Source organism: Mobula hypostoma, chromosome 8 (genome assembly GCF_963921235.1).
Source record: "Mobula hypostoma chromosome 8, sMobHyp1.1, whole genome shotgun sequence".
NCBI classification, from domain to species: Eukaryota; Metazoa; Chordata; class Chondrichthyes; order Myliobatiformes; family Myliobatidae; genus Mobula; species Mobula hypostoma.
This window is the reverse complement of record NC_086104.1, coordinates 627,346-651,858: the sequence shown is the minus strand read 5'-3', so window position 1 is coordinate 651,858 and position 24,513 is coordinate 627,346. Positions and strand designations below refer to the sequence as shown.

Below are 24,513 nucleotides of genomic sequence, written 5' to 3'. Positions count from 1 at the left end.
TTAGTCGGTATCAAGGGATATGGGGAAAAAGCTGGAAATTGGAACTAGATGGGAGAATAGTTTAGCTCAAGGTGGAGTGGTGGAGCAGACTCGATGGGCCGAATGGCTCCTTTGTCTTGTGATCTTGTGAAACGACTCAGTCTCTCCTCATAGTCTAACCCCTTCATCGCTGGGATCAACCTGGTGAACCTCCTTTGCATCACCTCCAAAGCCAGTATATCCTTCCTGAGCTAAGGCAACCATAGCATCTCTCTTCAGCATGTTAGATGTGTCCTCCACAGTGAACACTGACACGAAATAGTCATTCGAAACCTCAACCATTTCCTCATTACCCAATATCCTTCTCATCCTCCAAGGGACCTACATTCACTTTAGCCACCCTTTTCCACTTTATATAAATATAAAATCTTTTACTGCCCTTTTTTATATTTTGTGCTAGTTTATTTTCATAATCTAGCTTCCCTCTCTTTATTGCTCACTTAGTGGTACTCTGTTGCTTTTTTAGATTTCCCCAGTCTTCCAGTTTCCCACTACTCTTGGTGACTTTGTACTCATCAGCTTTCTTTTATTTCCTCAGATATCCAAGGCTGGTGCTCCCAACCCTCACTGTCCTTGCTTTTTAACTGGAATATCCTTTTGTTGAGCACTATGAAAAATCTCTTTGAAAGTCTTCCACTGTTCCTCAACCGTCCCACAATATAGTTGGTGTTCCCAGCGTACGCCAGCCAAATCCTGCGTCCATTCCATTGCAGTCTCCGTTGTTTAGACACAATACACTGGTTTTTGATCAAACTATTGCACCCTCTATTTGTATGAGAAACTCAGTCATACTGTGATCACTCTTTCCAAGAGTATCCCTAACTACAAGATTGCTGATTTTACCCGTCTCATTGCAGAGCACCAGATTTAAGATAACACATTCCCTTGTAGGTTCAGTAACATGCTGTTCAAGAAAGCCATCACGGATACATTCTATGAAGTCCTCCTCCAGACTGCCTCCACCAACTTGATTCACCCAATCTATGTGCAAGTTAAACTCCCCCATGATAACTGCTGTTCCATTCTTACGTGCCTCAGATATTTCTGTTTATTGCCTGTGCCACTGTAATGTTATTATTCGGTGACCGATAGACAACTCCCAGCAGTGATTTTTTTTTTCCTTTTACTATTCCTAATCTCTACCCGGATGGATTCAACATTCTGCTCCTTAAATCTTATATCATCTCTCACTATCACCCTGATCTTATCTTTAAGAGCGCTACCCCACCTCCCTTACCTTCCTGCCTATCCTTCTGTATTACCTGATATCCTTGGATACTTAATTCCCGATCCACAACCACGCCACTGTAATGGCCACTGAATCGTACCCCTTTGTACTGATTTGTGGCACAAGGTCACTGACCTTATCTCAAGTACTACGGACATTCAGATAAAGTGCCCTTCCACTCATTGGGCTTTTAAAATCTTGTAATCTTTTACTCTTTTGCACTTGACTTTTCTTCACTCCACTCTTACTTTTCTCTTTTTTATCTTTTCTTTTCATCTCTAACCACACTTTTTTTTACTTTCTCTATACTTCACCAATCCAGTGAACACATGCCCCTACTATTTAGTTTAAAGCCCTATCCACAGCCCTAGTAATGTGATTCACCAGGATCCAGGTCCCATCACAGTTCAGGTGGAGCCCGTCCCATTGGTACAGCTCCCTCCTTCCCAATACAGGTGCCAGTTTCCCATGAACTCAAACCCACTTCTCCCACACCAATCTCTGAGCCACACATTTAACACTCTAATCTTCTTGATCCTATGCCAAATTACCACTCGGGTAGTAATCCAGAGATTACGACCTTTTTGGTTCTGCTTTTTAATTTAGTCCCTAACTGCTCAAATTCCCTCAGCAGAATGCTTTCCTTGTTCTACCTATGTCATTGGTACCCACGTGGACCATGACAACTGGATCTTTCCCCTCCCACTGCAAATTCCCCTGCAGGTCGGATAAGACCGGGGTAACACAGTCTTGTCCTGAAATGAGAGAATCCACTGGGGGAAAAGTCAGCATGTGATGGAGCCAAAGCCTTGATTTGACCACAGTAAAACCTCCACTTTGGAAAAAAAAACTCAGCAGCCCGGGCAGTATGTATGGAGAGAACCTCCCTTGGTTACACAGCGTCTCAAACCAACGATTGTTTTCTGACTTGCTGAACATTTTCTGGTTTTAGTCAATAGACAATAGGTGCAGAAGTTGACCATTTGGCCCTTCGAGCCTGCACCACCATTCTGAGATCATGGCTGATCATCTACTATCAATACCTGGTTCCTGCCTTGTCCCCATAACCCTTGATTCCCCTATCCATAAGATACCTATCTAGCTCCTTCTTGAAAGCATCCAGAGAATTGGCCTCCACTGCCTTCTGAGGCAGTGCGTTCCACACCTCCACAACTCTCTGGGAGAAGAAGTTCCTCCTCAACTCTGTCCTAAATGACCTACCTCTTATTCTTAAACCACGCCCTCTGGTACTGGACTCTCCCAGCATCTGGAACATATTTCCTGCCTCTATCTTGTCCAATCCCTTAATAATCTTATATGTCTCAATCAGATCCCCCCTCAATCTCCTTAATTCCAGCGTGTACAAGCCCAGTCTCTCTAACCTCTCTGCGTAAGACAGTCCAGACATCCCAGGAATTAACCTAGTGAACCTATGCTGCACCTCCTCCACAGCCAGGATGTCCTTCCTTAACCCTGGAGACCAAAACTGCACACAATACTCCAGGTGTGGTCTCACCAGGGCCCTGTACAAATGCAAAAGGATTTCCTTGCTCTTGTACTCAATTCCCTTTGTAATAAAGGCCAACATTCCATTAGCCTTCTTCACTGCCTGCTGCACTTGCACATTCACCTTCAGAGACTGATGAACAAGTACTCCTAGATCTCTTTGTATTTCTCCCTTACCTAACTCCACACCGTTCAGATAATAATCTGCCTTCCTGTTCTTGCTCCCAAAGTGAATAACTTCACACTTATTCACATTAAATGCCATCTGCCAAGTTTCTGCCCACTCACCCAGCCTATCCAAGTCACCTTGAATTCTCCTAACATCCTCATCACATGTCACACTGCCACCCAGCTTAGTATCATCAGCAAACTTGCTGATGTTATTCACAATGCCTTCCTCTAAATCATTGACGTAAATCGTAAACAGCTGTGGTCCCAATACCGAGCCCTGTGGCACCCCACTAGTCACCACCTGCCATTCCGAGAAACGCCCATTCACTGCTACCCTTTGCTTTCTAACTGCCAACCAGTTTTCTATCCATGTCAATATCATCCCCCCAATGCCATGAGCTCTGATTTTACCCACCAATCTCCTATGTGGTACCTTATCGAATGCCTTCTGAAAGTCAAGGTACACCACATCCACTGGATCTCCCGCGTCTATCTTCCTGGTTACATCCTCGAAAAACTCCAATAGATTAGTCAAGCATGATTTGCCCTTGGTAAATCCATGCTGGCTCGGCCCAATCCTATCACTGCTATCAAGATATGCCGCTATTTCATCTTTAATAATGGACTCCAGCATCTTCCCCACTACTGATGTTAGGCTAACAGGGCGATAGTTCTCTGTTTTCTTTCTCCCTCCCTCCTTTCTTAAAAAGTGGGATAACATTAGCCATTTGCCAATCCTCAGGAACTGATCCTGAATCTAAGGAACATTGGAAAATGATCACCAATGCATCCGCAATTTCCAGAGCCGCCACCTTTAGTACCCTAGGATGCAGACCATCTGAACCTGGGGATTTGTTAGCCTTCAGTCCCATCAGTCTACTCATCACCATTTCCTTCCTAATGTCAATCTGTTTCAGTTCCTCTGTTACCCTATGTCCTTGGCCCATCCATACATCTGGGAGATTGCTTGTGTCTTCCCTAGTGAAGACAGATCCAAAGTACATATTAAATTCATCTGCCATTTCTCTGTTTCCCATAACAATTTCTCCCAATTCATTTTTCAAGGGCCCAACATTGTTCTTAACTATCTTCCTTCTCTTCACATACCTAAAAAAACTTTTGCTATCCTCCTTTATATTCCTAGCTAGCTTGCGTTCATACCTCATTTTTTCTCCCCGTATTGCCTTTTTAGTTAAGTTCTGTTGCTCCTTAAAAATTTCCCAATCATCTGTCTTCCCACTCACCTTAGCACTGTTATACTTTTTTAATGCTATGCTATCTCTGACTTCCTTTGTCAACCACTGTGGCCACTTTCCCCCCTTTGAATCCTTCCTTCTCCAGGGAATGAACTGATTTTGCACCTTGTGCATTATTCCCAAGAATACCTGCCATTGCTGTTCCACTGTCTTTTCTGCTAGGATATCTGACCAGTCAACTTTGGCCAGTTCCTCCCTCATGGCTCCATAGTCTCCTTTGTTCAACTGCAATACTGACACTTCTGATCTGCCCTTATCCCTCTCAACTTATCATATTATGGTCACTACCTCCTAATGGCTCCTTTACTTCAAGATCACTTATCAAATCCTGTTCATTGCACAACATTAAATCCAGAATAGCCTTATCCCTAGTCGGCTCTTGTACAAGCTGCTCCAAAAATGCATCCCGTAGGCACTCTACAAACTCCCTGTCCTGGGGTCCAGTACCAACTTGATTTTCCCAGTTCACCTGCATGTTGAAATCCCCCATAACTACTGCGACATTTCCTTTGCCACATGCCATTGTTAACTCCCTATTCAACTTGCACCCAATATCCATGCTACTGTTTGGGGGCCTGTAGATAACACCTATTAGGGTCTTTTTGCCCTTACTGTTCCTCAGTTCTATCCACACTGACTCTACTTCTCCTGATTCTATGTCCCCCCTTGCAAGGGACTGAATCTCATTCCTCACCAACAGGGCCACCCCACCCTCTCTGCCCACCTTTCTGTCCCTTCGACAGCACGTATACCCTTGTACATTCAATTCCCAGGTCTGATCCCCCTGCAGCCATGTCTCCATTATCCCAACAACATCATAGTTACCCATTCGCACCTGAGCTTCAAGCTCATCCGCCTTATTTCTGACACTTCGTGCATTCAGATATAGAATTTTTAACCCATTTCTCCTCTCTCTGTTTAAATCGCTGCCTATTGTGCATAACCCAGCTCCCCGAACTCTCACCGGGCTATACGCCCCTTGAATTTTGTTTTCCTTCTTAAATTTACTTACTCTTTCTGCACATTTAACTCCATGCTCCGTCAGACCATCCCTCTGCACATGTATCCTCCTTATCACTCGTTTTAGAAACATAGAAACATAGAAAATAGGTGCAGGAGTAGGCCATTCGGCCCTTCGAGCCTGCACCGCCATTTATTATGATCATGGCTGATCATCCAACTCAGAACCCAGCCTTCCCTCCATACCCCCTGACCCCTGTAGCCACAAGGGCCATATCTAACTTCCTTTTAAACATAGCTAATGAACTGGCCTCAACAGTTTGCTGTGGCAGAGAATTCCACAGATTCACCACTCTCTGTGTGAAGAAGTTTTTCCTAACCTCGGTCCTAAAAGGCTTCCCCTCTATCCTCAAACTGTGACCCCTCGTTCTAGACCTCCCCAACATCGGGAACAATCTTCCTGCATCTAGCCTGTCCAATCCCTTTAGGATCTTATACGTTTCAATCAGATCCCCCCTCAATCTTCTAAATTCCAACGAGTACAAGCCCAGTTCATCCAGTCTTTCTTCATATGAAAGACCTGCCATCCCAGGAATCAATCTGGTGAACCTTCTTTGTACTCCCTCTATGGCAAAGATGTCTTTCCTCAGATTAGGGGACCAAAACTGCACACAATACTCCAGGTGTGGTCTCACCAAGGCCTTGTACAACTGCAGTAGTACCTCCCTGCTCCTGTACTCGAATCCTCTCGCTATAAATGCCAGCATACCGTTCGCCTTTTTCACCGCCTGCTGTACCTGCATGCCCACTTTCAATGACTGGTGTATAATGACACCCAGGTCTCGTTGCACCTCCCCTTTTCCTAATCGGCCACCATTCAGATAATAATCTGTTTTCCTATTTTTGCCACCAAAGTGGATAACTTCACATTTATCCACATTAAATTGCATCTGCCATGAGTTTGCCCACTCACCCAACCTATCCAAGTCACCCTGCATCCTCTTAGCATCCTCCTCACTGCTAACACTGCCACCCAGCTTCGTGTCATCCGCAAACTTGGAGATGCTGCATTTAATTCCCTCATCCAAGTCATTAATATATATTGTAAACAACTGGGGTCCCAGCACTGAGCCTTGCGGTACCCCACTAGTCACCGCCTGCCATTCTGAAAAGGTCCCGTTTATTCCCACTCTTTGCTTCCTGTCTGCTAACCAATTCTCCACCCACACCAATACCTTACCCCCAATACCGTGTGCTTTAAGTTTGCACACTAATCTCCTATGTGGGACCTTGTCAAAAGCCTTTTGAAAATCCAAATATACCACATCCACTGGTTCTCCCCTATCCACTCTACTAGTTACATCCTCAAAAAATTCTATGAGATTCGTCAGACATGATTTTCCTTTCACAAATCCATGCTGACTTTGTCCGATCATTTCACCGCTTTCCAAATGTGCTGTTATCACATCCTTGATAACTGACTCCAGCAGTTTCCCCACCACCGACGTTAGGCTAACCGGCCTATAATTCCCCGGTTTCTCTCTCCCTCCTTTTTTAAAAAGTGGGGTTACATTAGCCACCCTCCAATCCTCAGGAACTAGTCCAGAATCTAACGAGTTTTGAAAAATTATCACTAATGCATCCACTATTTCTTGGGCCACTTCCTTATCTCTTCCTGGATCTGTGACCTCTGGAAGCCCAGGCCCAGCCACCTGAAGACTTCCAGCAGACTGTCAATCACGTAGTTTCCGGGTGCGATCCTGGACTAGGAGTGTCACCCTAGTAATCACAGGTAGACCTTCAGAAAACACATTGCATAAGGAACTGAGAATAACTCTTCCTTAAAAGGAGCATGAGAGAAGAGTTCAGTTATCAAAATCTGAATTGGAAGATATCTTGGTCAAAGAGGAGGATCAGACCACAGCTCTGGGGGTGGGGCGGTGCTGGATCAGGACGGTCGGTGGGGGAGGAGAAATTAGGATGAAGGGAGGTGGAGGGCGGCTGTTGATGAGATCTTTGTTCTTCTCCAGGCCTTTGGCGCAGTGGAAGCCATGTCAGATAGGATTTGTATCCATTCCAAGGGTCAGGTTAATGCGGAGCTCTCTGCTGAAGATCTCCTAACCTGCTGTGGCTTCGAGTGCGGAGATGGGTGAGTGTTCTTTGTGTGATGACGGGAGAGGTGATGGGCACGAGAGGGAGGCTGTTACAAACCAAAGGGTGGGAGCTCCAAAACTGAAACCCACCGTGGTGAGAGGAAGATGTAGGAGACGGCATCTGAGCCATGGGACTTGTGGATTATGAAAGTCAGCGATGAACAGGAGGGCAAGGGTAATGAAAAATTGTCAACAGCCAAGGTTGGGGAGAAAGCCAAGGTGTTCACCTGGAAGTGACATGATCATTGGGAAAGAGGGGGCAAATGTGACCAACTCTGCAGCAAACCCTGGTGGGGAGGTTTGAGGGTCTCTGGGACAACTGGTAGCTTGTCCTGGTGGGGATGTGTTTGAGGGTCTCTGGGACAACCGGTACCTTGTCCTGGTGGGGATGTGTTTGAGGGTCTCTGGGACAACCGGTACCTTGTCCTGGTGGGGTGCGTGAGGGTCTCTGGGACAACTGGTACCTTGTCCTGGTGGGGATATGTTTGAGGGTCTCTGGGACAATTGGTGCTTTGTCCTGGTGGGGATGTGTTTGAGGGTCTCTGGGGCAACCGGTACCTTGTCCTGGTGGGGAAGTGCAAGTGGTACATGTGAGCTTGCCTATGCGAGGTTTGTGTAGGGATACGGAGGGCTGTGCTCTCAGTGCAGGTCGATGAGAGTAGGCAATTTAAATGGTTCAGTATGGATTAGATGGGCCAAAGGGCCGGTTTCTGTGCTGTACCTTTCTATGACTCAGATTCTAAATTAAATATATAGTGCAAAAATATAATAAAAAGTAGTGAGGTAGTGTTCATGGGTTCATTGTCCATTCAGAAATTGGACGGCAGAGGGGAAGAAGCTGTTCCTGAATCATTGAGTGTTTGCCTTCTGGCTTCTGCACCTCCTTCTTGCTGGTAGCAATTGGAGGAGAGCATGACTTGTGTGATGGGGGTCCTTAATGATGGATGCTGCCTTTTTGAGACATCACCTGAAGGTCCTGGATTTTGGGGAGGCTAGAGCCCATGATGGAGCTGGCAAGAGTGGTGGGTGCGTGGAAGCAAATGCGATAGGGTCTTTTCAGAGTCTCTTAGATAGGTACACGGAGCTTAGAAAAGTAGAGAGCTATGCGCTAGTAAGTTCTGAGTAGTTTCTAGAGTACGTTACATGGTCAGCACAACATTGTGGGCCGAAGGGCCTGTAATGTTCTACGGCTAATTTACAACTTTCCGCAGCTTTTTCCGATTCTGTTCAGTGCCTCCTGTCTCCTCCAATACTAGACAGTGATGCAACCAGGCAGAATGCTCTCCACAGTACATCTGGTGAAATTTGAGACTGTCTTTGGTGATATACCAAGTGTCCTCAAACTCCTAATGAAATATTGGCCGAGTCATACTTGCATCAATATGTTGGGCCCAGGATAGATCTTCAGAGATTTTGACACCGAGGAGCTTGAAACTGCTCGCCCTTTCCACTGTTGATCCCTCGATGTGTGTGTTTCCTCAACTTCCCCTTCCTGAAGTCCACCATCAACTCCTTGGACTTTCTGACACTGAGTGTCAGATTGTTGCTGTGACACCACTTACCCAGCTGATCCATCTCACTCGTGTACGCTGCCTCGTCACCTTTGTATTTCTTCCAACAGCAGTGGTGTTGTCAGCAAATGTATAAATGGTGTTTGAGCAAAGCCCAGCTGCACAGTCGTGGAGGTAGAGAGCCGAGAACTGAGCACAGATTCTTGAGGTTCACCGGTGTTGATTGTCCGCAAGATGTTGTTTCCGTTCTGCATTGAATTATGGTCTCCCAGTGAGGAAGTCAAGGATTCAATTGCAGAGGCCCAGCTTTTGGAGCTTGTTGATTTGAACTTTGAGGAAGAATGTGAGTAGTGAGCTATAGTCAATAGACACTTGACATGGGTATTGTTATTATCCTGGTGATCCAAGGCCAAGTAGAGAGCCAGTGAGATTGACCGATTGTTGCGATCGGCAAATTCCAGTGGTCCAGGAGTTGGTTCTACCCATGACCAACCTGTCAAGGCATTTCATCTCAGCAGATGTGAGTGCTAGTGGGTGATGGTCATTGCGGCAGAACTGTTTTGGCTGCATCTGGAGTATTGCATAAAGCTGCAACTTCCCGACTTTTGAACTCAGTGCCTCGACTGATAAAAACAAGAATGCCAAATGTCATCTTAACTGTCCCATCAACTTGTGTAGTTTCTTTTAGGGAGCCATGAATATGAATTTGAATTCCAAGATCCCTCTGCTCATCAAATACCTTGAGAGGTTGGTCCTGGGCGGAATCAACTCCCGGGAGAAGGCCTTGTGAGAGGGGCAATAAATCAGCCATGATTGAATAACAGAGACTTAATGGGCTGAATGGCCTATTTCTGCTCCTATGCCTTATGCTGCCTTTAACATGTCTCCCCCTGTCCCCAACTGCAGATGTAATGGGGGCTACCCATCACAAGCCTGGAAATACTGGACACAGAAAGGACTGGTGACTGGGGGGCTCTACAATTCCCACACAGGTCAGCGCGGGAGGGGAATGGAATGTGACCAGGATTGCGGGGTGGAGGGAGGACACGGTATGATAAAGGGTGTGGTGGGAGGAACTGGTAACTGGGTGGGGCTCCAACTCCCAGTGGGAGGGGGCTTGGTGAAACAGGGGTGGGGGTGTGATAGCAAGAGGGAGCGTGTATATGGAGTGGGAGGGGTTTATTGCTTCAGAAATGTGAAGACATTGTTGATATTGTCACCCTTTCCGCCCCCCCCCACCTTCCAGGTTGCCGTCCATACTCGATCCCTCCATGTGAGCACCATGTGAATGGGTCACGACCGCCATGTACAGGGGAGATCCCCACCCCCCAGTGCACCCAGATGTGTGAGGCCGGCTACACCCCCAGCTATTCCCAAGATAAACATTACGGTTAGTGCCGGTGCGTGGGGAGAGGGTAGGGTTACTGAAACACGGCTGCAGACCAGACGCGTGTCAGCTTCAGTGACGCGCACACTGATGGGCTAAGTGGCCACCCACGTACAACCATAAGATATAGAAGCAGAATTAGGCCATTCAGCCCATCAGATCTGCTGCCCTATTCCATCATGACTCTCAACCCCATATTCTTGCCTTCTCCATGTAACCTCACTAATCAAGAACCCATCGGTCTCCTCCCACTTTAACTATAAGCACAGAGCACACAAAATGGGAGCTGGAGTCGGCCGTCTGGCCCGTCAAGCCTTCTCCACCATTCAATAAGATCATCTTCACCTACCTGCCTTTTCCCCATAATCCTTCATTCCCCTGCTTTGCCTCCACCACAGTTCGTGGCAGAGCATTCCACAGATTCATCACTCTTTGGCTAAACAAATTCCTCCTTACTTCTGTTCTAAAAGGTCACCCCTCTATTTTGAGGCTGTGCCCTCTAGTTCTAGATACCCCCACCATAAGAAACATCCTCCCCACATCCACTCTATCTCGTCCTTTCAATATTTGGCAGGTTTCAGTGAGATCCCCCCCACCCCCCGGCATTCTTCTAAATTCAAGTGAGTACTGGTCCAAAGCTGCCAGAACCTCCTCAAATGTTAACCCTTTCATTCCTGGAATCATCCTCATGAACCTCCTCCCCTAGACTCTTTCCAATGACAACACATCCTTTCTGAGATATGGGGCCCAAAACTGTTGAATACCCTTAAACGTGGCCTGACTAGTGTCTTCTAAAGCTTCAGCATTACCTGTAAATTAACCTTCTGGGAGTCTTGCACAAGGATTCCTAAGTCCCTCTTTACCTCTGATATTTGAACCTTCTCCCCATTTAGATAATAGTCTGCACTTTTGTTCCTTTTACCAAAATACATTATCATACATTTCCCAACACTGTATTTCCCCATTCTTCCGATTTGTTTAAGTCCTGCTGCAATCGCATTGCTTCCTCAGCACTATCTACCCCTCCACCTTTTTCCTAATCTGCAAACTTTGCCACAAAGGCATCAATTCCATTATCTAAATCACTGACAAACAATGTGAAAAGTAGCAGTTCCAATACTGACCCCTGTGGAACACCACTAGTCACTGGCAGCCAACCAGAAAAGTTCCCTTTTATTCCCACTCGCTGCCTCCTGGGTGTCAGCCATTCCACTATCCACGCCAGTAACACCATAGCATTTTACCTTGTTAAGCAGCCTCGTGTGTGGCACCTTATCAAACGCCTTCTGAAAATCCAAGTAAATGACATCCACTGAAGGGAAAATCTGACGGTGCTGGAAATCCAAGCAACACAAAATGCTGGAGGAACTCAGCAGGCCAGGCAGCATCTATGGGGAAAAAAGTACAGTTGGCGTTTCAGGCCGAAATGTCGACTGTACTTTTTTCCATAGATCCTGCCTGGCCTGCTGAGTTCCTTCAGCATTTTGTATGTGTGACATCCACTGCCTCTCATTTGTCCACCCTGCTTGTTGATTCCTCTAAGAACTCTAACAGATCTGTCAGGCATAATTTCCCTTTACAGAAACCATGCTGACTTTGACTTATTTTATCATTGGTCTCCAAGTACCCTGAAACATCACCCTGAATAATAGACTCCAACACTTTTCCAACCACTGAGGTTAGACTAACTGGCCTGTAATTTCCTCTTTTGCCTTCCTCCCTTCTTAAAGTGTGGAGTGACATTTGCAATCTTCCAGTCCTCCGGGACCATGCCAGAATTGAGTGATTCTTGAAAGATCATGACCAATGCATCCATTATCTCTTCAGCAACCTCTCTCAGGACTCTGGGATGTAGTCCATCTGGCCCAGGTGACTTATCCACCTTAAGATCTTTGAGTTTGCCTAGCACTTTTCCTTTGTAATAGCAATGGCACTCACTCCTGCTTCCTAACACTCGCAGGCCTCTGGTACACTGCTGGTGTCTTCCACAGTGAAGACCGATGCAAAGTACCCATTAAGTTCACCTGCTATTTCTTTCTCCCTCAGTACTACCTCAGCAGCATCATTTTCCAGTGGTGTTAATATCGACTCTCACATCCCTTTTACTCTATAAAACTGAAAAACTTTTAGTATCCTGCTTTATATTACTGGCTATTCTGCCCTCATATTTAATCTTTTCCCTTCTTTTAGCTTTTTTTAGTTACCTTTTGTAGGATTTTAAAAGCTTCCCAATCATCCAACTTCCCATTCACTCTTGATACTTTATATGCCCTTTCCTAGGCTTTCGTGCATTTCTTAACTTCCTTTGTCAGCCATGGTTGCCTACCTGTGATTTGAGAACGTCTTACTCTGTGTGACATATTTATCCTGCGCCTTGTGAACTATTCCCAGAAACTTTAGCCATCTCTCCTGTGCTGTCATCTCTACCAGCATCCTCCTCCAATCCATCTGGGCAAGCTCCTCTCTCAGGCCTCTGTAACTACCTTTATTCCATTGCGATACAGTTGCATGTGAGTTGTGCTTCTCCCTTTCAAATTGCTGTACGAATTCAATCATGTTATAATCACTGTCTCCTAAAGGTTCTTTTATATTAAGCTCCCTAATAAGATCTGGGTTATTACACAACACCCAGTCTAAGATAGGCTTTCCAAGAGTAGGCTCAAGAACAGCTGCTCTAAAAAGTCATCTTGTAGGCATTCAACAAATTCCCTCTCTTATGATCCAACACCAACCTGATTGTCCCAATCCCCTCACATATTGAAGTCCCCCATTACAATTGTCATTATCCTTATTACATGTCTTTTCCAACTCACTTTGCAATCTCAACCCCTCATCTTGGCTACTATTTGGAGGCCTATATATGATTTCCATAATGTTTTTTTAACCCTTGTAGTTTTTTAACTCCACCCACAATGATTCAGTATTCTCTGACCCTATGTCACCTCTTTCTAAAGATGCAATTCCATCTCACCAACAGAACCACGCCCTGCCTATGCCTTTCTGCCTGTCCTTTCGATATAGCATATATCCTTTGATGTTCAGCTCCCAACTATGACCTTCTTTCAGCCGCGACTCAGTGATGCCCGCAATGTCATACCGACCAATCTGTGATGGCGCCATGAGGTCGTTCACCTTATTCTGAATGCTACGCGCATTTAAACGCAGCATTCTCAGTCCTGCGTTATTCACTCTTTTGAATTTTCCCTCTATGAAACAATTGAACTCTTTGCTCTGTCTGCATTTGTACCCAATCATTGGCTCGTCCTTCCTTACGTTCATGTTACTCCCATCATCTGCTTGTAAACCTGCTGGCTCATCCTCAGCTCTATCATCCTGGTTCCCATCTCCCTGTCATATTAGTTTGGACTTCATTTTTTTTTTTTACCGACAGGGCCACCCAACTCCCTCTGCCCACCTTGCTGTCCTTTTTGATACAATGTGTAATCTTGGATGTTAATCTCTCAACAGTGATCTCTTTCAGCCACGACTCAGAGGTGCCCTCAACAGCATAGCTGTCAATCTCTAACTGCGGTACAAGATCACCTACCACGTTGTGTGTACTGCGTGCATTCAAATATAACACCTCTATTCATCACTTTTTTTTGATTTTGGCCCTCTGTTAAACTGCAGCTCAAAGCACTGACTGCAATTTTGCCCTCTCATCTGCCTTTTTGCTCGCAGCCTCAGTACACACTGCCTATCACTCCGATTCCTACCCCCCTGCCAAATTAGTTTAAACCCTCGCCAACAGCTCTAGCAAACATGCCCGCGAGGATATTGGTCCCCCTCGGGTTGGGTGTCACCCAGATCAAGCCTTCCCTAGAAGTGAGTTGAATGATGCAGAAATCTGAAACCCTGTGCTCACCACCTCCTCAGTGACTCACTCATCTGTACTACAGGGCCTGTTCTTGCCCTGACCAGCACATAGTACTGGGAGGAATCCGGAGAAAGGGTGTCCTGTTCTTTAGTATTTTTCCTAGCTCCCTGAACATGCTGTGCAAAGACCTGTTCTCCTTTTCTACCTGTGTCATTAGTGCCAGTGTGCACTGTGGCCTCTGGCTGCTCACCCTCCCTCTGAGCCCCTGCACCTAAGAGGTAGTGCACCTAAGAGGTAGTACACCTTCATGGCCACAGAATCTGCTGTCCGTCCCTCTAACCATCGAGTCTCCTATCATGACTGCTTCACTATCACCCCCAGTGCTGGTGCCCCAGCTTGTGATGACAGTGAGTGACGATTCTTCCCGCAGGCATGAGCTCCTACAGCATCAGCCCGATTGCTGAAGAGATTATGAAGGAGATCTACAAGAATGGGCCCGTGGAGGGAGCACTGCTGGTCTACACAGACTTCCTGCAATACCAATCCGGTATGTCTGCCTGGGGCTGGGGGCGGGGTGGTGCTACATGTACTGCCCTCATTCCCCAGCCCATCGTTTTCCCGGGGGGAGGGAGCACAGACTTCCTGCAATACCGATCCAGTACATTCAGGAGGAGGTGTGGAGGAGCATTGGGGGTGACAGACTGTCACAGGCGGTGCAGGGTGTGGGGAATGAGGGTAATGTACATTCCTCTCAGTCCCACCCCGCGGGTGGTTCATAGCATTAGATAATGTTAAAACTGGCCTAACTGGTCCATGCTGAACAAGATGTCCCCTTTGCCAGTGTTTGTCCCATAACCTTCTAGACCTTTCCAACTGAGTCCACCTCTGCCTCAGTACAAAGGGCGAGGGGGGGAGGGGGGGATGGGCAGTCCCCACCACAGCACCAGTGGGTTCAGCTGCTCTGCCTGGCCCAGCATTAGACCATTCAGCTGTCAAGTCTGCTCTGCCATCTTATCAACCCCATTCTCCTGCTTGCTCCCCATAACCTTTGACACCCTGACTTAAGAAGAATCTATCGACCTCCGCTTTGACTCCTAACTGTCCTCTACACAGGTGTTTACCAGCACAAGGCTGGGATGGAGGTCGGGGGTCATGCCATCAAGATTCTGGGCTGGGGCGAGGAGGATGGAACCCCCTACTGGCTGGTGGCCAACTCCTGGAACACGGACTGGGGGGATAACGGTGAGTGCTGGGGGTGATATTGTAGAGGACAGGGTGGGGAAGATGGGTGCTGGCGTGAGGGTGATACGGGGTGTGTTGTTATGGGGGTGTTTGTGGTTCTGTGGGGAGGGTGAGGCCGTGTATCCTCTCTCCATTTTTCACCCATCGCAATATTTTGCCTGCCAGGGTACGTAAAGATTCTGAGGGGCAGCAACGAATGTGGCATCGAGGAGGGAGTTGTGGCTGGGATCCCTCGCACAAGCAGCCTCCACCACCAGTGACACCATCTGGTTCTCAACATGGGTTGTTAATCAGAGAACAGTACTCCCCAATGCCAAGCTAGTTACACTTCCACCTAGCTTGAGTCACAACAGCGAGTGACTGACGCCCAGCTGCTAATCTCTCTGCTTGATCACACTCAACTACAGAAGCCGTCAGCACACTAACACCTGAAATCAATACTGACAGCAACACACACCAAGTGCTCAGGAATTCTGCCGGCCAGGCAGCATCTGTGGAAATGAATAAACAGTTAATGTTTTAGGCCGAGACCCTTCATCAGGACTGGAAAGGAAGGGTCTTGACCCGAAATGTTAATTGTTTATCTATTTCCATAGATGCTGCCTGACTTGCTGAGTTCTTCCAGCATTTTGAGTGTGTTGCTTTGGATTTCTAGCATCTGCAGAATCTCTTGTTTCTGATTGTACCTAAATACATTTTTTTTAAGTCTTGCCTTTTTGCTTTATTATTTTGAAAGCTGAATAATTATTGGTAGGGAAGTGACTGCCCAAGACATCGGATTCATTGGTCGGAGAGGTGCACCGTTTATGGCCCACCCCCATCTCCATTTGGAAAGCTTAGTCACTTTGCTGAAGATGTCCATTGTACTGGTGAGCAGCAAGGTCTGTCTGATCACTGTGGGATCACTGCTTCACTTTACATTTTCAATGAGACTTCTTCCCTGAGGAGGAGAGTCATAGAGAAGTATAGCACAGAAACGGGCCCATCTAATCCATGTCAAAACCATTTAAACTGCCTAATCCCATTGACCTACACTGGGATCATCACCCTCCATTCCATCTAAAACATTAATATTGAGCTTGCATTCATCACCTGCACTAGCAGCTCATTGCACACTCTCACGACTCATGACTGAAGAAGGTTCCCCTCATGTTCCCCTTAAACTTCTCACCTTTCACCATTAACCCATGACCTCTGGTTGTATAGCCACCCAACCTCAGAGGAAAAAGCCTGCTTGCATTTACTCTATCCATACCACTCATAATTTTGTATGCCTCTATCAAATCTCCTCTCAATCTTCTACATTCCAAGGAATAAAGTCCTATCCTATTCAATCTTTCCTTATTATTCAGGTTTTCCAGAGCTAGCAACATAGAAACATAGAAAATAGGTGCAGGAGTAGGCCATTTGGCCCTTCGAGCCTGCACTGTCATTTATTATGATCATGGCTGATCATCCAACTCAGAACCCCGCCCCAGCCTTCCCTCCATACCCCCTGACCCCTGTAGCCACAAGGGCCATATCTAACTCCCTCTTAAACATAGCCAATGAACTGGCCTCAACTGTTTGCTGTGGCAGAGAATTCCACAGATTCACCACTCTCTGTGTGAAGAAGTTTTTCCTAATCTCGGTCCTAAAAGGCTTCCCCTCTATCCTCAAACTGTGACCCCTCATTCTGGACTTCCCCAACATCGGGAACAATCTTCCTGCATCTAGCCTGTCCAATCCCTTTAGGATCTTATACGTTTCAATCAGATCCCCCCTCAATCTTCTAAATTCCAACGAGTACAAGCCCAGTTCATCCAGTCTTTCTTCATATGAAAGTCCTGCCATCTCAGGAATCAATCTGGTGAACCTTCTTTGTACTCCCTCTACGGCAAGGATGTCTTTCCTCAGATTAGGGGACCAAAACTGCACACAATACTCCAGGTATGGTCTCACCAAGGCCTTGTACAACTGCAGTAGTACCTCCCTGCTCCTGTAATCGAATCCTCTCGCTATAAATGCCAGCATACCATTCGCCTTTTTCACCGCCTGCTGTACCTGCATGCCCACTTTCAATGACTGGTGTATAATGACACCCAGGTCTCGTTGCACCTCCCCTTTTCCTAATCGGCCACCATTCAGATAATAATCTGTTTTCCTATTTTTGCCACCAAAGTGGATAACTTCACATTTATCCACATTAAATTGCATCTGCCATGAATTTGCCCACTCACCCAACCTATCCAAGTCACCCTGCATCCTCTTAGCATCCTCCTCACAGCTAACACTGCCACCCAGCTTCGTGTCATCCGCAAACTTGGAGATGCTGCATTTAATTCCCTCATCCAAGTCATTAATATGTATTGTAAACAACTGGGGTCCCAGCACTGAGCCTTGCGGTACCCCACTAGTCACCGCCTGCCATTCTGAAAAGGTCCCGTTTATTCCCACTCTTTGTTTCCTGTCTGCTAACCAATTCTCCATCCACATCAATACCTTACCCCCAATACCGTGTGCTTTAAGTTTGCACACTAATCTCCTGTGTGGGACCTTGTCAAAAGCCTTTTGAAAATCCAAATATACTACATCCACTGGTTCTCCCCTATCCACTCTACTAGTTACATCCTCAAAAAATTCTATGAGATTCGTCAGACATGATTTTCCTTTCACAAATCCATGCTGACTTTGTCCGATGATTTCACCGCTTTCCAAATGTGCTGTTATCACATCCTTGATAACTGACTCCAGCAGTTTCCCCACCACCGACGTTAGGCTAACCGGCCTATAATTCCCCGGTTTCTCTCTCCCTCCTTTTTTAAAAAGTGGGGTTACATTAGCCACCCTCCAATCCTCAGGAACTAGTCCAGAATCTAATGAGTTTTGAAAAATTATCACTAATGCAAAAAGTATCAACATGCTTGTAAATTTTCTCTGTACTCTTTCAACCTTATTTACATCTTTCCTGTAGGTAGATAACCAAAACTGCACACAATACTCCAAATTAGCCCTCACCAATGTCTTAAACAACTTCAACATAGCATCCCATCTCTTGTATTCAATTCCCTGTGATGCCATTTTCAACAAATTATGGACCTGTACTCCCAGATAAGTTTGTTCTACCACACTGCTCAGTGCCCGACTGTTCACTGTGTGAGACCCATGCTGGCTGGTCCTGAAGTACAACACCTCGCCCTGTTAGAATCCTTTTTGATCCCCCTTCATCTTGTCTGCTTGAGCAACTTCCTGCTTTCTTTTAACCCTCCTGATTTATCTCTTAAACCATAAGCATCTAATTTGTTCCTACCTGCTATGAACTTCCTTTTTTCTCTTAATCAGTGTCTCAATATTTCTCGGAAAAACAAAGTTCCCTACACGTTAGCTTTACCTTTTATTCTGTACTTCCAAAATTTCACTTTTGAAGGCCTCCCAGTTACCAAGCACACCATTGCCAAAAAACAGCCTTTCCCCATCCATACTTGTTAGATCACTTTTGATACCATGAAAATTGGCTTTCCTCCAATTTGGAATCTCAACCTGTGGGCCAGACCTATCTTCTTGCATATTTACTTTGAAACTAATGGCATTGTGCATTGTGATCACTAAATGCAAAGTGTACCCCCACACAAATTTCTGTCACCTGCCCTCTCTCATTCCCTAACAGCAGATCCAGTACTGCACAGTCTCTCGTTCGAACTTCTATGTACTGATTAAGGAAACTCCGTAAGACATGGGAGCAGAAGTAGGCCATTTAGTCTGTCAAGTCTGCCCTGCCATTCAATCATGGCTGATCGTTTTCCCCTCCTCAACCCCACTCTCCTGCTTTCTCCCGGTAACCTTTGATGCTGTGTCTAATCAAGAACTTGCAGTGAGTACAGACCCAGAGCTATCTTAACGTTCCTTGTATGATAACCCTTTCATTCCTGGAATCATCCTTGTGAACCTCCTCTGGACCCTCTCCAATGCCAGCACATCTTTTCTAAGATGAGGGGCCCAAAACTGTTCACAATACTCAAGGTGAGGCTTCGCCAGTGCCTCACAAATCCTCAGCACCACATCCCTGCTCCTGTATTCTAGACCTCTTGAAATGAATGCTAACATTGTATTTGCCTTCCTCACCACTGACTCAACCTGCAAATTAACCTTTAGGGTGTTCCACACAAGGACTCCCATGTCTCTTGGCATCTCAGGTTTTTGGATTCTCTCCCCATTGAGAAAACAGTCTGCACATTTATGCAGAACATGCATATTCCAACATTGTATTTCTTTTGCCACTCTCTTGCCCATTCTCTTAATCTGTCCATGTCCATCTTCATCCTACCTGTTTCCTTAATGCTACCTGCCCCTCCACCAATCTTTGTATCATCTACAAGCTTAGTAACATCACCATCTATTCCATCAGCATTGAAAAGAAGCAACAATTAAGAAGTGGTCCCAATACTGACCCCTGTGGAACACCATGAGTCACTGGTAGCCAACCAGAAAAGGATCCTTTTATTCCCACTTGCTGCCAATAGACAATAGGTGCAGGAGTAGGCCATTCAGCCCTTCGAGCCAGCACCACCATTAACTGTGATCATGGCTGATCATCCACAATCAGTATCCAGTTCCTGCCTTATCCCCATAACCTTTGATTCCGCAATCTTTAAGAGCTCTATCCATCTCTTTCTTGAAAGCATCCAGAGACTTGACCTCCACAGCCATCTGGGGCAGAGCATTCCACATATCCACCACTCTCTGGGTGAAAAAGTTTTTCCTCAACTCTGTTCTAAGTGGTCTACCCCTTTTTCTTAAACTGTGGCCTCTGGTTCTGGACTCGCCCATCAGCGGGAACATGCTTCCTGCCTCCAGCGTGTCCAATCCCTTAATAATCTTGTATGTTTCAATCAGATCCCCTCTCATCCTTCTAAATTCCAGTGTATACAACCCCAGTCACTCCAATCTTTCAACATATGACAGTCCCGCCATCCCAGGAATTAACCTTGTGAACCTACGCTGCACTCCCTCAATAGCAAGAATGTCCTTCCTCAAATTTGGAGACCAAAACTGCACACAGTACTCCAGGTGTGGTCTCACCAGGGCCCTGTATAACTGCAGAAGGACCTCTTTGCTCCTGTGCTCAATTCCCCTTGTTATGAAGGCCAGAATGCCATTAGCTTTCTTCACTGCCTGCTGTACTTGCATGCTTGCTTTCAGTGACTGATGTACAAGAACACCTAGATCTCGTTGTACTTCCCCTTTTCCTAACTTGACTCCATTTAGATAATAATCTGCCTTCCTGTTCTTACCACCAAAGTGGATAAGCTCACATTTATCCACATTAAACTGCATCTGCCATGCATCTGCCCACTCACCCAGCCTGTCCAAGTCACCCTGCATTCTCATAACATCCTCCTCACATTTCACACCGCCACCCAGCTTTGTGTCATTGGCAAATTTGCTAATGTTACTTTTAATCCCTTCATCTAAATCATTAATGTATATCGTAAACAGCTGCGGTCCCAGCACTGAACCCTGCGGTACCCCACTGGTCACCGCCTGCCATTCTGAAAGGGACCCGTTAATCGCTACTCTTTGTTTTCTGTCAGCCAGCTAATTTTCAATCCACGTCAGTACTCTGCCCCCAATACCATGTGCCCTAATTTTGCCCACTAATCTCCTATGTGGGACTTTATCAAAGGCTTTCTGTAAGTACAGCTACACTACATCCACTGGCTCTCCCTTGTCCATTTTCATAGTTACATCCTCAAAAAATTCCAGGAGATTAGTCAAGCACGATTTCCCCTTTGTAAATCCATGCTGACTCAGACTGATCCTGTTACTACTATCCAGATGTGTCGTAATTTCATCTTTTATAATTGACTCCAGCATCTTTTCCACCACTGACGTCAGCCTAACCGGTCTATAATTCCCTGTTTTCTCTCGCTCTCCTTTCTTGAAGAGAGGGACAACATTAGCCACCCTCCAATCCACAGGAACTGATCTTGAATCTATAGAACATTGGAAAATGATTACCAATCATAGGCTGCCTCCTACCAATCAGCCAGTTCTCTAACCATGTTAGTAATTTTCCTGTAATACCATGGGCTCTTATCTTGGTAAGCAGCCTCATGTGTGGCACCTTGTCAAAGGCCTTCTGAAAATCCAAATATACAACATCCACTGTATCCCCTTTATCTATCCTACTTGTAATCTCCTCAAAGAATTCCAGCAGGTTCATCAGGCAGGATTTTCCCTGAAGGAAACCATGCTGACTTTTTGTCCTATCTTTCCTGTGTCACCAAGAACTCCATCACCTCATCCTTAACAATTGACTCTAACATCTTCCCAACCACTGAGGTCAGGCTAATTGCTCTATAATTTCCTTTCTGCTGCCTTCCTCCTTTCTTAAAGAGTACAGTGACATTTGCAATTTTCCAGTTCTCCAGAACCATGCTAGAGTCCAATGATTCTTGAAAGATCATTACTAATGCCTCCACAATCTCTACCACTAAGGCTTTCAGAACCCTGGGCTGTAGTTTATCTGTTCCAGGTGGCTTATGTACCCTAAGGTCTTTCAGCATTTTGGGCACTTTCTCCCTTGTAATAGTGCTCATTTCTCTTCCCTCACACCTTTCAATATCAGGCATACTGCTAGTGTCTTCCACAGTGAGGACTGATGCAAAATACTCATTTAGTTCATCTGCCGTCTCCTTGTCCCCCGTTATTATTTCTCTGGCCTCATTTTCTAGCGGTCCTACGTCCACTCTCAACTCTTTTATTTTTTATATACTTGAAAAAGCTTTCACTATCCACTTTGATATTATTTGTTAGCTTGCTTTCACATTTCATCTTTTCCATCCTAATGATTCTTTTAGTTACTGTCTGTAGGTTTTTTAAAAGTTTCTCATTCTTCTGTCTTCCTGCAGATTTTTGCACTATTGTCTTTTGCTGTTACATTAGTTTTGACTTCCCTTGTCAGCCACTGTTGTACTATTTTGCCATGAGTATTTCTTTGTCTTTGGAATACATCTGTCCTGCAACTTACTCATTTTTCCCAGAAACACATGCCATTGCTGCTCTGCTGTCATCCCCGCCAGTAGCTCCTTCCAATTTACTTTAGCCGACTCCTCTCTCATACCACTGAAATTTCTTTAACTTCGTTGAAATACCTCTATGTCAGTCTTTACTTTCTCCCCATCAAATTTCAAGTTGAACTCAATCATTTTGTGATTATTGCCTCATAAGGGTTCTTTTACCTTAAGCTCCCGAATCATCTCCGGTTCATTACATAACACCTAATCCAGTATAGATAATCCCCTCGTAGGCTCAATGACAAACTGTTCTAAAAAGCTATCTTCAACCTTACCCTAACCCTAAAATCTCCCATGACTATCATAGCATTGCTCTTAGCATGCCTTCTCTATTTCTCATTGTAACCTGTGGTCCACATTCCAGCTACTGTTGGGAGGCCTATATAAAACTGCCATCAGTGTCCTTTTACCCTTGCAGTTTAACTCAACCCACAAGTATTCAACATCTGGAGGCGATGGAGAGGAGCTATAGGCAGGTAGTCGCACCGGGGCCTGGGGAGACAGATAACTGGATGACAGTCAGGAGAGGGAAAGGCAAGAGTCAGATACTAGAGAATACCGCTGTGGCCGTCCCCCTTAACAATAAGTACTCCTGTTTGAGTACTGTTGGGGGAGACAGTCTACCTGGGGGAAGTAACAGTGGTCACACCTCTGGCACAGAGTCTGGCCCTGTGGCTCAGAAGGGTAGGGAAAGAAAGAGGATGGCAGCAGTGATAGGGGACTCTACAGTTAGGGGGTCAGACAGGCGATTCTGTGGTCACAAGAAAGAAACGCGGATGGTAGTTTGCCTCCCAGGTGCCAGGGTCCAGGATGTTTCTGATCGCATCCACGAAATCCTGAAGTGGGAAGGAGAACAGCCAGCGGTTGTGGTACATATTGGTATCAATGATATAGGCAGGAAAAGGGAGGAGGTCCTGAAAGCAGACTACAGGGAGTTAGGAGGGAAGTTGAGAAGCAGGACCTCAAAGGTAATCATCTCAGGATTATTGCCTGTGCCACGTGATAGTGAGTATAGGAATAGAATGAGGTGGACGATAAATGCGTGGCTGAGGGATTGGAGCAGAGGGCAGGGATTCAGATTTCTGGATCATTAGGACCTCTTTTGGGGCAGGCGTGACCTGTACAAAAAGGATGGGTTGCACTTGAATCTGAGAGGGACCAATATCCTGGCGGAGAGGTTTGCTAAGGCTATTGCGGAGAGTTTAAACTAGAATTGCTGGGGTGTGGGAGCCAAACTGAAGAGACTGGGGAAGATGAGGTTGGCTCACAGAGAGAAAGCTTGGAGACAGTGTGAGAGGGAGGATAGGCAAGTGATATAGAAGGGATGCGCTCAGATCAATGGCTTGAGATGTGTCTACTTTAATGCAAGGAGTATCATGAACAAAACGGACGAACTCAGCATGGATCAGTACCTGGAGCTATGATGTTGTGGCCATTACAGAGACTTGGATGGCTCAGGGTCAGGAATGGTTACTTTGAATGCCAGGCTTAAGATGTTTCAGAAAGGACAGGGAAGGAGGCAAAAGAGGTGGGGGCGTGGCACTGTTGATCAGAGATAGTGTCACGGCTGCAGAAAAGGAGGAAGTCATGGAGGGGCTGCCTACAGAATCTCTGGATGGAAGTTAGGAACAGGAAGGGGTCAATAACTCTACTGCACGTTATTTTTATAGACCACCTAATAGTAATAGGGACATCGAAGAGCAGACAGGGAGACAGATTCTGGAAAGGTGTAATAATAACAGGGTTGTCGTGGTGGAGATTTTAATTTCCCAAATATAAGTTGGCATCTCCCTAGAGCAAGTGGTTTAGATGGGGTGGAGTTTGTTAGGTGTGTTCAGGAAGGTTTCCTGACACAATATGTAGATAAGCCTACAAGAGGAGACGCTGTACTTGATCTGGTATTGGGAGTACAGGCCGAATCTGGAGTATTGTGTTCAGTTTTGGTCACCAAATTACAGGAAGGATATAAATAAGGTTGAAAGAGTGCAGAGAAGGTTTACAAAGATGTTGCCGGGGCTTGAGAAACTCAGTTACAGAGAAAGGTTGAATAGGTTAGGACTTTATTCCCTGGAGCGTAGAAGAATGAGGGGAGATTTGATAGAGGTATATAAAATTATGATGGGTATAGATAGAGTGAATGCAAGCAGGCTTTTTCCACTGAGGCAAGGGGAGAAAAAAAAGAGGACAT

At 45.8% G+C, this 24,513-nt stretch overlaps 1 protein-coding gene across 1 annotated transcript in view; it reads left to right on the top strand.

Annotated features, from left to right (window-relative positions):
- Nucleotides 1–15,981, top strand: part of LOC134350320 (cathepsin B-like) — a 36,733-nt gene extending 20,752 nt beyond the window's left edge. Inside the window, exons 5-10 of the mRNA XM_063055368.1 lie at nt 7,191–7,309; nt 9,731–9,816; nt 10,071–10,214; nt 14,459–14,575; nt 15,142–15,270; nt 15,436–15,981. Coding sequence (XP_062911438.1) covers nt 7,191–7,309; nt 9,731–9,816; nt 10,071–10,214; nt 14,459–14,575; nt 15,142–15,270; nt 15,436–15,530 — 690 coding nt within the window. The 3' untranslated portion in view covers nt 15,531–15,981. The remainder of the gene's footprint in view (nt 1–7,190; nt 7,310–9,730; nt 9,817–10,070; nt 10,215–14,458; nt 14,576–15,141; nt 15,271–15,435) is intronic.
- Nucleotides 15,982–24,513: the final 8,532 nt, after the last annotated feature.